The sequence below is a fragment of the Ptychodera flava genome, chromosome 15, assembly GCF_041260155.1.
Source record: "Ptychodera flava strain L36383 chromosome 15, AS_Pfla_20210202, whole genome shotgun sequence".
In the NCBI taxonomy this organism is placed as follows: Eukaryota; Metazoa; Hemichordata; class Enteropneusta; family Ptychoderidae; genus Ptychodera; species Ptychodera flava.
The window spans coordinates 16,268,240-16,284,388 of NC_091942.1; the positions used below are offsets into that span (position 1 = coordinate 16,268,240).

Sequence of the window (16,149 nt, forward strand, 5' to 3'; positions counted from 1 at the left end):
AGCGAGTGTTTCATGTTTCGACGTGGCATAAAAAAGTGAAATTAAAAACAAGTTGTTCGCATTCTGTGCATAGGGCTGGCTAGGATTTGTTTCGCCATGCGAGAGAGCAAAACGTCGGTGTTATTTGTTTCTACCGCATGCTCGTCGTAAGTGGAAAGAATATTTTTGGACTTGGTCCACATGCAGATATTTCTCTTTAGGAGGTCGTACCAAGTAGTCAAGAACAGCCCAAGTTTCCACGGCATGGGTGCTAAAAAGCACCCGCTTCGCACACCTGTAATTCTATGTTAGGGCAACACGCTGTAGTAGAGTGGCAATTATATACACCGCGCTTCATAACATGATGAGAATAATTTGTCAATTTCATTTTCTATTTTTTATATTTTATAGAAATTAATCACTTCCTAGTGCGCCTGTGCCGCCAGCGTTAACTGTTATTCGGCTGGAATGCGAGTTGGACTTTAAAATCCTGGAGAAAGGAATGATAATCTGAAACAGAATCACCGTAACAAATCCCGAACCCTTTGGACGATTACAAATCAGCATCAAGTAAGATGGGTACGTACATCGTAACCGCTGCGCACCCAAACCGTATCTCTAGCAGATAGACGTCCAATTTATGTTGCAGATCGGCAGTCTATTGTTTGATAATCTATTCAATTTTGTATGACTTCAAAGAGAACCGTTTAAACGTAAAAGTATTTTTGATTGAACACATCCTCTTATGTTAACAGGTGTCGTCTCTATGGACGCTGTAGGAAACACCAATATTGTAAAGTTAATCCATTTCATAGCAATAATATTGTTGCTCACTTTGACATACTGTGAAGCTGCGACCACACTAAGCACCGAACATGGAATCCTGTCCACGCACCGGCTGTGTGTATACGACTCAGCAGACCCAGCTATTCATGTTGTTTATCTATTGGGGATGGGTAGATAGGCAGTCGCTGTTTATGTTTTCAAATGGGTGCGTAATCGAAGTAGCACGTTTTGAATTGGCCTATAAAAAGTGACAGTACACGGATGGTCATTTATGAAAATAAAAACACTGACTGAAAACCGAATTCCATCAATATCATAGACTGCGGCTATACCAATAGCGGGCCGATATAAAGAAACAACAACAACAACAACAACAACAACAACAACAACAACAACAACAACCAGTTAGAAAAGCAGAAAGTCCTATGAGAACTACAGTTCAAACAAGTATTGCCATAAGGGGGCGCTATTTACAGCATCGCGCGAGTATGATAAAGGAAACTGCCAACGTTTCTGGATGCGGCGGGACTTGTAATTGTGTGAAAAATGTGATGTATAAACACCTCAACTTCTATAATACATACACATAAATGTGCATGTATAAAGTTAAAGAATGCACCGTAACGCATCGCTTTGTCTCTCTATATCACACACATACACCCCCACCCACTTACCCACCCACCCATACCTACAAACATATAATATCTGTGTTAGACATACAATACATTGAGAGAATTGTGAATGTCTCAGTTTCTGTCCATTATCTAATATTTTTCTCAAAACATGCTGTCAGTAGCACATCAAAATTAATATTTTATAGAATGGTTTTTGATCGTTTGTCTCGATTTAATGACGGCCAGTAATAGATTTCATCCTCTACATGTCGCCATAGCAGTTGTCTTAACGGTAATTTTTCCAGTCAGTGACCTTAACTGCTGCGAAATCACACATTTATCTCCCCTATGAATCAGCAATGTGATGCCTGGCCGACCTTCTCGATACCAAAACCTTGAAATACTGCATAAGCGGCTAGTGTATATTTTGATAACACGTCACCGTCCATGCTCCCTGGGATATAAAATAAAATGCACTGCCCCCCAGTTCTGGTTGTCATTGTTACCTTTGTTTACTTTCAACACAGTATCTCCGACTGAAACGGGTTTCCTTTCTGGTTCTGCAACCGCACAGGAAATACCTGCACAGGCTCTCACCTTGGAAATAAAGGAAATCACATCAGTTCAACTGTGAGGGATTTTTTCTACCAGCTGTTGGTCTGGCTATTTTTTTTTGTCTGGTTTGAAACTCTATAGCACATCATAGGGATTAAATCCGGTGTTGCCCTAGACTGCGTACAATCACAGACTGATGTCATACTGTTTTCATTTCCCAAGATAATATAAAAAATCTTTCCGGTGATTTTCCTTTTTATCATCAATCGGCGACCACAACACAATCACCTGGTGAAGGTCAGGACACTGACGCCTATGGTGCTTATCAGGGGATCAATGACCTGTAAAACCACGGCTGTGATAGTGCTAGGGTTGTGATACTGTTGACAGGAAGCCGGGGAGTGCAGGGCATTGTGGGTATTCCGTGGATTATTGACACCACCATGAAGCGTCTACATTTGAAAATTCAGCACAAATACTGAATAACAATTGATTTGCGGCAATAAGTTCAGGACATTTTAGGTGAGAAATAAAAAAAACCAATAATTCAAACTTAATTAAAGCATAAATTATTGGCAAGTTTACAATACAGTTGACTAAGTCTGAGATAATTTGCGATAGAACCGCTGGCTCAGTGATTTTATTTGTTGGTGTTTTTAAGTATCTGATTATGATGCAAGGAGTGACTCAGTCATTTCCCTTTAGATTTGTCCTCCATCTTCACTTTAAACGGGTCATTGCCTTCCTATGACAGATGTGAAAAGTACACAGTGTATAACGTTGAAGATCAAACATATCGCCATATCCGATTTTAATCACTGTAATCAGATTGAGGTGTCTCTCGTTCTAAAAATCATTTTATCAAAACTTTCCACAGCATATTAATGCAATCTTAGTGGAAACTGCAGACATGTTACCATGGCTTCCAATATAAATCGTAAACCATTACATATTAAACAATTTGAAATTATTGAGAACATGACGCAGACCCAAACTCTATTAAAATCAAGGTGACATGTCATAATCCATCGGCACCTCCTTAGGCCAAATAAAAAAAAAAAATTACAGTAATCTGACCTATCCTATGTAACCCCCACCCCTTCCCTACACCATATTTTGCATTTTTTTGTGATCATGCAAAATTTTGCTAAATTTTGTTGTTTTTGATGGGTAGTACCACATTGAAAATTTACAAAGAAGTTTTCAACTGACCTACAATTTATCCTTAAGGCATGTAAATGGAAACACACATTTTTTTATTTGGGCTTTATGATTGTCTTCAATATCTACCATTTTAAAATATACACTGGATGGAAATAAAGTGAAATGAGAAAATTGTAGTAGTCACATGTTGTTGTTTTATTGACAAAAATATGGAAATAATATAACACTGGGAAATATATCATCTACTTTAATTGTTAATTTTTAAGTTAGGAAAAGTCTGAAAAAAGTTCTTTAAATTTCAAACAGAAATGTTTAAGTTGCACCTGTCCCTTTGCTGGTAATATAAACCTTGATGCTACAAATTGTTTTTAAATAAATAAATAAATATAAAATTTATGAAACTTGTTAAAAATTTTACAATGACGTGAAAATGGATACTAAGGATTGGATTACATTGGACTTGAAATATGACACACAAGAATCTATTAATAGATTTTCAAGCTTTTTTCATAAATGTTTAATACAAAAAGTTACCAAAATCATCCTTGGTCATACCTAGCTCACAGACACGTGGACAAGGCTGTCTTTGTGATGCTGCTATTTCACTGACTGACAGGAAATCAATAGCATTGTTTTGCATAACAATACAAAACTGAGAGTGAAACAATAGCATATTTGTATACTGAATCAATTTTCACTACGTAGAGAGGGGGCAGCTTGAAGTGGTCTTACCAAACTTATCTGTGATTGGTCCATTCCTTTGAATTTTTTGGTAATAGCACTCAGTGAACCAATGACAATACAATACTAGTAGTATCTTTTGGCACAGTGTGGATCAGCACTATGTTCTTCCTTCCAGTGAAAATCTACCAGCAGGTTTTGTCATGACACCGAAAGACATTAATTACAAAAAGCCCACTGACTGATTGTCTTAAGAGTTAAAATCAGAGAATAAATATGAATAAAATAAAATAGACATATTGACATAAATGATACTATGAATACCAACTTCCAGTCTTTTCAAAACGCAACTGTATGGGTTTCCCGTGAAAACCACACAATAAAACATATACATTGGTCAACATAATACTTATAAGTAGAATCATTCATCAACTTTCTCAAAAAAAAAAACAACAAAAAACCCAGAGTTTTGTGGTTCTGCATGTTTTCATTGATAGAGACATACAGACTTGATTTGGATATCAAATAGAAATCAGGAAAAAAATGATTGTCAGATTGTTAAAAGTTTTGACGGTTTCAGGCACTTAACATCAGAACAGTGAAAATGTTCACTTAAATATAATTTGCACCATCCCCTTATTGTGACCAAAACATAATTGTTTTTAACTTTGGAAAACTTTGGTTAAATATAAGATGATATTGACTTTAAAAGAACAGTACAAGTTACTTTTACGACACGTACCATGTGTTATTGTTCAACGAGAATTTATGCCTCCCCATCATAAGGGACTTTTACATTTCACAGCCCTGGTGAAAATTCCATTGTCAAAGAAAAAGAATTGACAAATTATGGAAGATATTGTCTGTCATCGACTATCAATACCTTCCTTTCATTATCTCTATCATCATCGTCTTGTTCAAGATTGTCCAGAATGGAGTCTTCAAAAGACAAGTTGGAGTTTTCTTTCCTGGTCACAACTGGTGGCTGCCAGCCTTTAGGCCTGCAGAGCAAAAATGAAATGACATTTCTTGTTGAAAGAAAAGAGTAGCAAAGAAGATTAAAATCCTTCTCCTACGAAAATATCTTTCTAGACTTTCAAAGTAGCAGCTTGACTGTTAAAGAATTTGACCATCGTGAATAACGTTTGTACATCAATGACTTGCTTTATTTGACACAGAAAACTCTGCGACTTTCATTCCACTCATCACAACAATAAATTTGTTGAGACACAATAAGAATTTTCTCTGCCACTCTACATCGATGCTGTGATCAAGTATGGACTGACACATGTTGTGTTGTTTTAGTATGATCTCTGACCATCTCATTTCTTTGCTTAAAAGATGCACTTGCAAGAAATCAAGATTTTGCAAAAAAAGAAGCAATTTATACTTGTGGCACAATAAACACGGCTGGAGCATTAAAATTAAGTTGATGACTGAGAAGTAATAAAAAATATTGAGAATTTGTGGAACGGCATTAGTTTCTCTATACCTCAGAAACGGGGCTAGCAATGATGGGTCCACTGTTTTCAGTCTCTCTTCTGGAATCGCACATCTGATAACTTCACTCGCAAGCAGTCCAACAACGATGGTCATAAGAAACGACACAGCACTGTACAACATGAATGATATCTGAAAATAAATAATCAACTTTGAAAACACAGCAATAGAAGTGTGTGCTACCTTCAGAGACAAGTAACCTCCCTCTTGTGAATGATTAAAACATCACAAATGCATGCAGCATTTTAAAAGTGCCCTCAAGCCCTAAGATATTAAAACCTTTTGTTTATATATGAGAGGCATTTTTTCCATTATTCTTATTACAAGCGACCTAGCGGCCGATATAGCTCCGCTGTGTTTATGTAGAGAATAACTATTTGTGACACATGTTGATGAAGAAGGTGGAAATCTTTGATAGCTCAATGCAGTGGCCAGAAAAAAGTGGCTAAAATAAGCTGCAAAAATACAAAATTGAAGATTTCATCATACTTTGAATATATAACATCGGATCATCCCTAAGAACATGTCAACCAAAGCTATCGGATGAGTAGTTTCTTGAGAATAAAATTTTCTGACCAAAAATGGCAACAATTGCCCCCCAAAATAAAAATTGCAGATTTCATCATAATTTCAAAAGATCAAATTTAGTTCATCTACAGAAACCTGTATACCAAATTTCAAAGTTGTTAGACCTTTACTTTTTGAGAAACGCATATTTTGACCAAAAATGGGAAAAATTGCCCCAAAATTCAAAATTGCAGATTTCATCATTATTTCAATAAATATCATTTAGTTCATCTATGGAAACCTGTATACCAAATATCAAAGGCATAAGTTGAGTAGTTTTCGAAATACACATTTTTTGCCCAAAAATGGCAAAAATTGCCCCCAAAATAAAAAATTGCAGATTTCATCATAATTTCAATTAATATCATTAAGTTCAACTGTAGGAACCTGTATACCAAATTTCAAAGCTATCAGACCTGTACTTTTTGAGAAAGACATTTTTTGACCAAAAATGGCAAAAATTGCCCCAAAAATTCAAAATTGCAGATTTCATCATAATTTCAATAAATATCATTAAGGTGATCTGTAGGAACCTGTATACCAAATTGCAAAGCTATCAGATGAGTAGTTTTTGAAATACACATTTTTTGACCAAAAATGGAAAAAATTGCCCCAAAAATACAAAATTGCAGATTTCATCATAATTTCAATAAATATTATTTAGGTCATGTGTAGAAACCTCTATACCAAATTTCAAAGCTATCAGATGAGCAGTTTTGGAAATACACATTTTTTGACCAAAAATGGCAAAAATTGCCCCCAAAATACAAAATTACAGATTTCATCAGAAATTCAATATATATTACTTGGTGCATCTATAGAAACCTGTATACCAAATTTCAAAACTATCAGACCAGTACTTTTAGAGAAATACATTTTTTGACTAAAAATGGCAAAAATTGCCTTAAAAATGCAAATTTGCATATTTCTGCACAATTTGAACAAATCTGAAATAGATCATCTCTAGGGACATATGTACCAAATATCAAAGCTATCTGACTGGTAGTTTTGAAGAAGAAGATTTTTAAAGATATTTTTTACCAAAAATGACAAAAATTGCCTTAAAAATACAAATATGCAAATTTCACCATGATTTGAACAAATCTGACTGAAGTCACCCTAAGTAAACTGCATATCAAATTTCAAAGCAATCGGACAAGCGCTTTCAGAGAAGAAGATTTTTTTACCAAAAACACCAAAAAATGCCCCAAAAATACAAATATGCAAATTTCACCACGATTTGAACAAACTTAAGTGAGGTCACCCCAAGTGAACTGCATATAAAATTTCAAAGCAATTGGACTTGCGGTTTCAGAGGAAAAGGCAATTGTTGACGGACGAAGGACGACGGACGACGACGACGGACGACGACAGACGACGACGGAATATCAACCTATTTGATAAGCTCCGCGTCGCTGACAGCGGAGCTAACAAGCTGATATGTGAGTTCAAGATAATCACAGGATCCTTAATTAAAGCTTTGAAATTGAAAGAAAGAAGAAAGGTTGTGCATAAACTTTTAAAATTCAATTTTTTTTTGAACAATGATATTTCCATTTTCATTACATCTAACACTTTCCTTTTGTTCTCATGAAACAACATGGAAAAGTCTGGAGATGGCTTTTTGTCATGAAATATTTCTTGGATCCTGAATGACTTACCTGATACAGGACAAGTGACTTACCCGATATATGACAAATGACTAGGGTAATGTGATACAGGATAGATGACTTACCCGATACAGGACAAATGCATTTGGAAGAACACCACCAGTCTGTGGATCTTTGTACACCATGGCACCGACCACTATCCACACAGCTGATGCAAAACCTGACAGCAAGCCCACAAAGGCGCCCCTGAAATCAATCAATCAGTCGATAAATAATTTACAAAAACCATCTCCGTTCTACTTCAGAGATTTATAAATGAGGGATGGTTCACGTCCATCTGATGAGCAATGTAAAATTTTTAGCTTGTGGTCACTTAGCTGAGCAGAAATCTCAGCCATCAATCATGGGTTCTGAAAAATACTACGGTACAATACATGATGCATATTCTAAATCATACGGAATCTAAATGCAAATGGTACGGCCCAGAGACAGAAATTGTATTATTACCCATATTGCCTCACAATAGCGCCATACTTTCTGGGGCAGAATAAGTTGCCACGGCAACCAGACACTCAAATACTTCACTTGTCAAGCTCTTACCCTGTGTTTGCTCTTCTGGACAGAAGCCCCAGAGAGAACACTCCAAGCAGTGGTCCACCAGCAGCACCCAGTACTGAATTAACGCTCTTCACCAAGGTACCTAACTGGGATGCTACAAAGGCCAGACCAATACAGACCGCTCCATAGAAGAATGCTGTAATGACAAAAAATGCAACTACATGTATATCATTCATGTGGTTGTGTAAAATATGTAATTTTATGATCAGCAGTGTCACCTGGGGGGCCTGGCTACCTCTCTGACACACATGGAAATTTGTAATTTGCATTCACATACACAAACACGGAAAAGAAGACAAAATCTAGAGACTTAATACTTACAGAGTAATTTTGAAATTTTTGTATCTCTGGAGTCCATTTTGGCACTGTTTACAGCATGGTTGCCATGGTATCTGTTTACTCTCAATGGCTTGATGATGTCAACAAATGTTACAGTTGCCAGGGCATTTAATCCGGATGCTTCCGTGCTGTTCAAAATACAGGATACTAACCGGTATTCATAATGCCAAAATACAAGATACTGCATGTATACATCAATACAAAATACAGAATATTACCTGTATTCATGCTGACAAAATACACAATACTACCTATACCGATAAACATAATGACAAAATCAAAACTTGTGGTCTTTGAGTATACTTTTGACATACCGTTTCTCTTCCTCTGGCTCAAAGATTGGAATAAAACAGTTGTCAATCTGTCTCTATATCTCTCTCAGTCTTTCTCTGAGTAGTCCAATTGTAGCACTGTCCTATACTCTTGGCGTTGACTGCATTTATTGTAAGTAAGTGAATACATATGTTGCAAAGAACCACTATCGCATCATATTTGCAAGGAGTAAAACATGGCATGTTTGAAATAACCGGTTTTCAACTGATGCAAAAGCCAGGTAAGTTAAATTGTTCTTGATATGGTTTTCCAAGTCAAGTAGTGATTAGAAACTAAATGTGTTATATTATGCGATGTCCTGTACCAGTACATGTGTCGACATTCAAGAAAGCAGTTGCGAAAACTATCGACCTTGAACTTGAAATTTGGTACTGACCTTAGTGTTCCAGCAAATATACAAGCTACAAATAAACCCTGAATTCCTGGGATAATGCCAAGTTCTGAACTGACAAAATAGACAAGTATCTGAAAAAAACAAATTCAATAACTACATTGACAATATCATCCACATGAGTCTGAACTAGTGGGCTATTTGTAATAAATTGATCTTACTGACTTAAAAACATTCTTTTTGGTGCAGGAAAATTTTAAATATTACACGGACTGGTATAGAATGCAAACAAAGAAATCTTTCGAAATTCAAAATTGACTCAAGAGTTCAGAAATGTAGTGAGCACACTGGTCTGAACACACTCCTAAAATGATAGGTTTGAGCTAAAACATATTGTATTGAATATCCTGAAAGAAAAAGTTAGCACACTGTTTAATTCATGGTTGAACAAGCCATGTTTAAGACATAAAAAGCCAAATTACCATGACAACTGACCTGATCTGCTGATTGATAATCTGGAGTCATGTGGGATTCTATCCCATCCTGAACATTTCCATCTAAAGCAAGAAAGAACGGAAAATTTGTAAATACGTTGTTTTTGTGTAATAAATGGAACCACACAGAAACAACAAGCAACTGATATTTGAAGGTCAGATAGTCCGCTATAGAGACACTTGAAAAACAATGAGTCCAATCCCTTAGAATATAATTTTTAGGTGTCTCTTAGGGAGTCTTTTGTGATGAACGAATAGGAAAATACTCCCTAGGTTGATTTTGAATAGCAATACTGTAGTACGGTATGTCCATTTGCGTATCCCTTGTATTATTCACTCTTTCCCGTGTTCATGCAAGTATGGCAGTTTATAAGTAAATTTACATAAAGATATGAAAGTGACTGTAAAAATGATCTTGGTGTTTTTTCTCTATCCCAAACAAGTAAAGACATTGAAACCCTAGATTGAAATATGTAACATGGATAGAGAGCTGAAAATCACTGATGTAACATTTTGATTTTCAGAACTTGTAATATTGAAACACCTTTGTCAATATTGTTACAATTTTGAACAAAAGATATGAACACGTGTTGAAATGTGATGTGTGATATTGTACACGATTCACATCAAGTTCCCACAAAACATCACAAATTTGTAAACAGTTATGCGAGTTCTTTTGCAAATTGATACCGACGGCACCAGTCTCCTCATTAGAATTAGAAAATGGGTATGTGGTGTTGCTAATGTTAGAGGATAAACTTACTGTTGTAGAATGCAAACAGAATCATCCCTATAAAGCTTACAGTGCTGAACATTATGATATTGCCGGGTAAATTTAGCCACACAGATCTGTAAATATAAGTGTGTACGTGAGCAAAGAGTTAATTGAACACAGAAAGATGTGCTTACCGCTCTTGCTAAAAGATACACAGTGCTGCTAAGAATTGTGTAAAAGGGGAAAACTGTATTGATTAGTCAAATAAATGTATCAACAACAGAGCAAAGATTGCTGCAGAATGAAATCTGCAGTGAGGTTTTGACTTTGTCATCAACAGTGACTGTATATGATACCAGAGAGTTAACATGAACAACAGCAGTCCACGATGGCAGTAGACTTTGGTACCACTCAATTGACCATAATTAACCCAGTGGACTTGAGTAGCCATTGATCAGGGTTGTACAGCATTAACACTGATATGGGAGTAGTGGACAACCGTATTACTGATGGACTTTGGTGATGATCTGTGTTACATATACAGTATTTCTCTTTGAACTGTGATGATACCCGGGAACTTGGGTAACATTGCCTTGGGTCAGTTGTGAACTTAGGTAATGAGGATAAAAGGGAACTCTTGTGATACCTGCTGGGTTTGGGTCACAAAGGGTTGTGATAAAACTCGATGGACTTTGGAAACATAAGACTTGGGTTGCAGGGGGTAACAGTAGTCAAGGCAACAGGTGGCTGGGATATCACCCAGTGGACTAGGGTAAGTGTAGGCCTGAATAGCAGGGGGTAGTATGGCAGCCTTAAAACCAGTCTGGAAAAGCAACGGATAAAACTCTACACTTACTTCACTGCTTCCTTCTGTGATTTTGCCGTGAGAAATCTCTGGACAGCAGTCTGACTGACAGCCCACAGTGACAGTGTATTGCATGTCCCACCAATTATCGTCGACCAAAATGATAATCTTACAGTAGGATCCCACGTGAATCTGAAAGACAAAGGGCAAAAAATTACCACCTTACGTTTGTAATCTGAAGTTCAAAAAAATTTCAGGCTTAACCCCTTACACAGTACGTGGTAGATGTGTAATGTGTAATGTGTTATAGTGTAATTCTATGGCATCTGCATGGTTAATACTTCATATTACATCTCTGAAAATTATTCAATGTCACAAGATTTGACTATAAAGTTTGACAAATCCCATCACAAGGCGAGATACTTGGAACTCACTCAAAAAAATTGGCATGGCCCTGTTCCTGATTAAACTGCCATACATGGGAGAGACCACCGGTGTAGGCTGTTCCCATGATGATGACGGTGAGCAGTGCCCCAAATAAGACAAAGAACTGGAATACATCTGTCCAGATTACAGCTTTAATTCCACCCTGAAAACAGAGAATTGCAAACGGAGTGATTACTTCAAAATCGCATCAAAGCAGTTTTATGAGCATCCTAACACACGGTGATGCAAACCTCGGGAGCGATTTGTCTTCCAGGATTTTATTTTTTTTATGAGAAACGTAAGTGCATATCTTCTTAAAGTTCAATGTTGCTGTGTAAGTACATGCAGAACAGGCTGGCTTCTGATTTCAAAAGCGATGGTACTTTTTCAAGTGGTCTATTTCTTATCTTTGAATGACAAAACATGAACAATTTTGGAGGATGAAATCTGTACGCTTGTACATAAGTATAAGGTTGCCATGACAAACTAAAATGTCTGTCAACTTAAAAAAAATATTTGCTGTTGTAGTAACTACGTTTGTCTGCTGAGCCACAAGTTGACAGGCCTCTCACCTGTAGGATCCTTATGAATGATGTTATACTACACTTTTATTTATTATACCAAAACATATTTGGGAAAGATCTCTACTACAGATAACAACACACAGAGTAACAGATACATTAAAATTCATATCCTTACCAATGACGTGTATGCAGTGCATATTAATCCAGTTATCAAAACTGTTTTCCAAACTTCAAATTTTGTGACTGGATATTGAAACAGAAAAAAAACTGTGACTAAAACACACAGAATAACAAGTATTTAACCACCTGCCTGTCGGAAGCAGGAAAATCATTGGCTAGGTAGGTAAAAATTCAGTTACCTGCCCGATGAAAAAGTGGTCATAATTTCCAACTTTCGGTTTCAATTGATGAGATCAAAGGAGAAATATGACTGGTTTACAATATGTGAGACACATCAAGTCATCAGGGTAGGTACAATTTTGCTGGAGCATGCAACCTTTGAAAGTTCATTTCCATGAATTTCCCGCACTGGTTATGATAAAACAAAACATTCAACTGCTGTGAATTCTGAAACATATTTATTTATTTCACACATTACAGACACTGCAGCAATCTTCAAATTAAAGAGAAGCAATTGAATCTTTAAAGTTTTTTCTTACCTGCTTCCAAAGCCAGCGCTGGAGCATAGAGCACAATGGCCATGTAAAACGATGTCTGGATGATGAACAGGACAGAACCAAAGAGACGAATACTCATGCTGAATCTACGATGAAGATACTTGACAAGAGAAGCAAGAAAAACAGGACAGATTATGTTCAGATAATTCTATGGATTGATATCTCTCTGTAGACACAGTATCATCCTTGTATCTATGATGTGTTTCAGTGATTGTTACATCTCCTATGAACTCTATTTGAAATCTAATCGACATGTGACTCAATATTTTGTGGTAAGGTTTGAAGATAAGTAAATTGTGTGGGAAGCCCAGTACTGTTTCTGTTGTCCCTTAATAGGATAGTATTGATATAACAGGAATCCTGGTAACATTTTCTGAGAAGGGCATTGGCCTTATGGCTTCATCATGGAATTGATTATATAAGCACTGAGACAGTTTTGTGCATAAAATGCCTTCACTTATCATAAGCTTTTATTTTGAGGTATGATACACAAACATGCACATATATAGACAGAAAAACACACATACAAAGATGCATTGATATGTGTGTGTGTGTGTGTGTGTGTGTGTGTGTTTATATGTCATCAGATGGTAAGATGACTTACTTCATAGGCACTTGTAAGTTTCAATTCATGGAAGACTGGAATAAACACCCAGGCAGTGATTGGCATGGAAATGATAAAACTCAATGCCACCATCCAGTATTGAATGCCATGGATGAAGATCTCTGCCGGAATGCCGAGAATACTGACCGCTGACAGGAAAGACGCCAGTGTGGAAATAGCCACAGGAATACTGAACATATTCCGATCAGCCATCAGGTATCTATCGGAAGGAATTGAATGAGGGGAGATGGATCAGGATTGGCGGTAACTAAAATCTGAACAGCAGATATGTCCAGCGTACTGATCATTCACTAATTTCCATTCATGCATTGCAAAAATGTACGTGTTAATTTTTTGAGTGACAGTAAAGTACTGACCATCAGACCATATCACAGGATCACCTAGTTTCTGGACAAGTGGTTGTACAACCAGATTGCACTTGATATTGACACATAAACCATCAGACTCACTGAGTTCAATTTGTGCATGAGCTCTCACGGACGAAACGTTCACAATATATTAATTTTCCTGATATTTTCAATGCATATCAGTCATTTCTATTATTTGAAATAATAGCATTTAACAGCTTGATGCAATTCTATCATTTCATCATAATTTAGATGCTGATCAGACTGATCAATAGTGAGACATACTACACACACATACTCTGCATAAAAACTATAAGGCCTTGGTAACATTATACCTATGAAATGTCAAGTTGTGACTCTATAGTATCAAGTGTAGGCACGTATACAACATTAATTTAAACCTTTGACCTTTATAAATACCGACCGGATCAAGTGTGACACAATAAATACTTTCCAAGGGGATGTTGTGCTGTTATCTGTCTCTACACTGTACTGGTTTGCCCGATAATTACTGAACTTGCAAAGATCTTTTTTGAAAATTTTTTAAACATTCATCTGTAGCAGTTCAAAGAAAAGCAGCATACCAACTGGACTTCTCACAGCCTCTAGGTTGCATTGCGGCTGCTGATCTGTTACCTATATTAATTTTCTCTCAATTATATGAATGGCCAAACTAAAAGCATGCCAGCTCACTCAGGCTACTCAAATCTCAAAATCAGGGCAGCAGTTGAGGGCCAATCTGCAGAGCCAAATGGGGTTGTAAGAACTGACGGTAGTTTGCTTTAAATGCTCACTTTGACACTGTTTTCTGTCCATCACCGGCAAACGCATGATAGAACCCTGTACCAGCTGACACAACCAACATGGCACTGAAGACAAAATAGTCAAGCCAACCAAATGGATGCACTTCATTGCTTGTCATTTTTTCTGCTCTTGTTGTACCAACTTAAAATTCTGAAAAACAAATGTTTTTGAGATAATTAGCAAATTTGGTGTGACATCTGTTGACCTGTGTGTGGACAACGGTTTTCCTTTCTGAAATGAACAGTTGCCATCACTTCATCACATTTCACTAATATACCACACTTAATAATTTTCTGCTCTCCATCGGTTCATGTTGGATTACATAATGCTATAAAAATGTTTTTCGAGTTTAAATAATTTTTTCCCTTTAAATTAAAAACCAATTAGCTTCTGTCTATCAGAACCCTTGTCTGTCAGACATCAGATGTTTGCAATTCTCATAGTACATTGTCTGTCACAATTTATGATGATGATTGACATGCACAAATTTATGATGAACAAAATGAAATTGAAATGTCATTAGTGTAGTAATAATGGAAATGAAATTGAAGGACACGCATATTTTTACATTTATTGTTTCAATATGCTGTTGGTATTTATTGTAAAGTGTAATTTCATCTTCCTTGAGGTCCTGCATATGCACAGAATCACTGTTCGCAATTTCTGCCAAGGAGGATAAAGATCAAGATCATTTACCAGGTGCATATTATCGAATATCTATGTCATTTTATTTCACAGATCATGGAGAATAGTATTTTAATTATACAGGCTTATGAACGCATACCCGATTACGTCTTACAGACATTTAATTTAAAATTGAAGAAATTGAAGTTGCTAAAAACGAGAGAGAGAGAGAGAGAGAGAGAGATTTATAAACACTACCTGTTCTCTGAAAAATATGACGACGACGGTGAGGCGAACGAAAATGATATTGTCAACGTCTATCAGTCAACTTACTGTCCACGTATTTGCCTGATAACTAGTACTAGCAGTATAACTGCTTGTACCCTGGACTGGAGATCGATGGGCTCTTTGTTGGTCGATCGAGCGAAAGTGGGGTTTTCAGTCCTTGTCACAGGACACAAGGCAACAAGACAGAACCGACGACCACGTTTCTTTCGATGATATGCAAACTATCTTTTCTACAATGTCCATGAACTTGAGGCATCAGGCCAGACCAGGGTTGTACTCTATCTTATAAACTTGCCGCTTCCAAGAAAGTGCCACGACAGCATGATGATCCCGTTTGACCTTGTCGCTCGTTAAGAAGTTTGGTCTACTTCCTCTAGGGTTTGCGACCTCTCGATTTTTCGCCCTCGTCGCCCATGTGTTCGCTCAAAAGTTTTCTGACAAGGTTGTGCGCTGCTGATAACTTTCAGACAAGGCGTTCAACAGGTGAAAACTGATATGGCTCGAAGCATGGTTTGAACGCCCCGGTGTGAAATGTAACAGTTCTTGCATTTTCTATCTAGCGCCCCCAGCAAGTTGCCCGATGTAATGCTTTTGTTTTCAGTAAACCTGACATGAGGACAATATATTATTTGATCCCATGTGATTTGGTTGAAGTCGGTGAATTTAAAAAAAAATAAAATCATTTTCGACAGTTTCTCTTGTGTCTCTTCAATTTCCTACAAACCTATTTGAAATTTGGCGGC

At 36.8% G+C, this 16,149-nt stretch overlaps 1 protein-coding gene across 2 annotated transcripts; it reads right to left on the reverse strand.

Annotated features, from left to right (window-relative positions):
- Positions 1 to 3,269: 3,269 nt before the first annotated feature.
- Positions 3,270 to 15,958, reverse strand: LOC139151331 (sodium-dependent multivitamin transporter-like). Of its 2 annotated transcripts, none has more exons than XM_070724036.1 (15): positions 15,452 to 15,958; positions 14,485 to 14,644; positions 13,323 to 13,542; positions 12,701 to 12,818; positions 12,217 to 12,284; positions 11,526 to 11,680; positions 11,143 to 11,283; positions 10,335 to 10,420; positions 9,573 to 9,634; positions 9,123 to 9,211; positions 8,396 to 8,541; positions 8,057 to 8,210; positions 7,582 to 7,702; positions 5,272 to 5,411; positions 3,270 to 4,780 (listed from the first exon to the last, which is right to left on the reverse strand). In XM_070724036.1, the coding sequence occupies exons 2-15, from the start codon at positions 14,610 to 14,612 to the stop codon at positions 4,627 to 4,629; spliced, it is 1,782 nt and encodes a 593-aa protein (XP_070580137.1). In that variant the 5' UTR covers positions 14,613 to 14,644; positions 15,452 to 15,958; the 3' UTR covers positions 3,270 to 4,626. The 2 variants fall into 2 exon arrangements, with proteins under 2 accessions (XP_070580137.1, XP_070580136.1); XM_070724035.1 differs by having other exon boundaries at positions 15,377 to 15,951.
- Between the last annotated feature and the right edge of the window lie 191 nt (positions 15,959 to 16,149).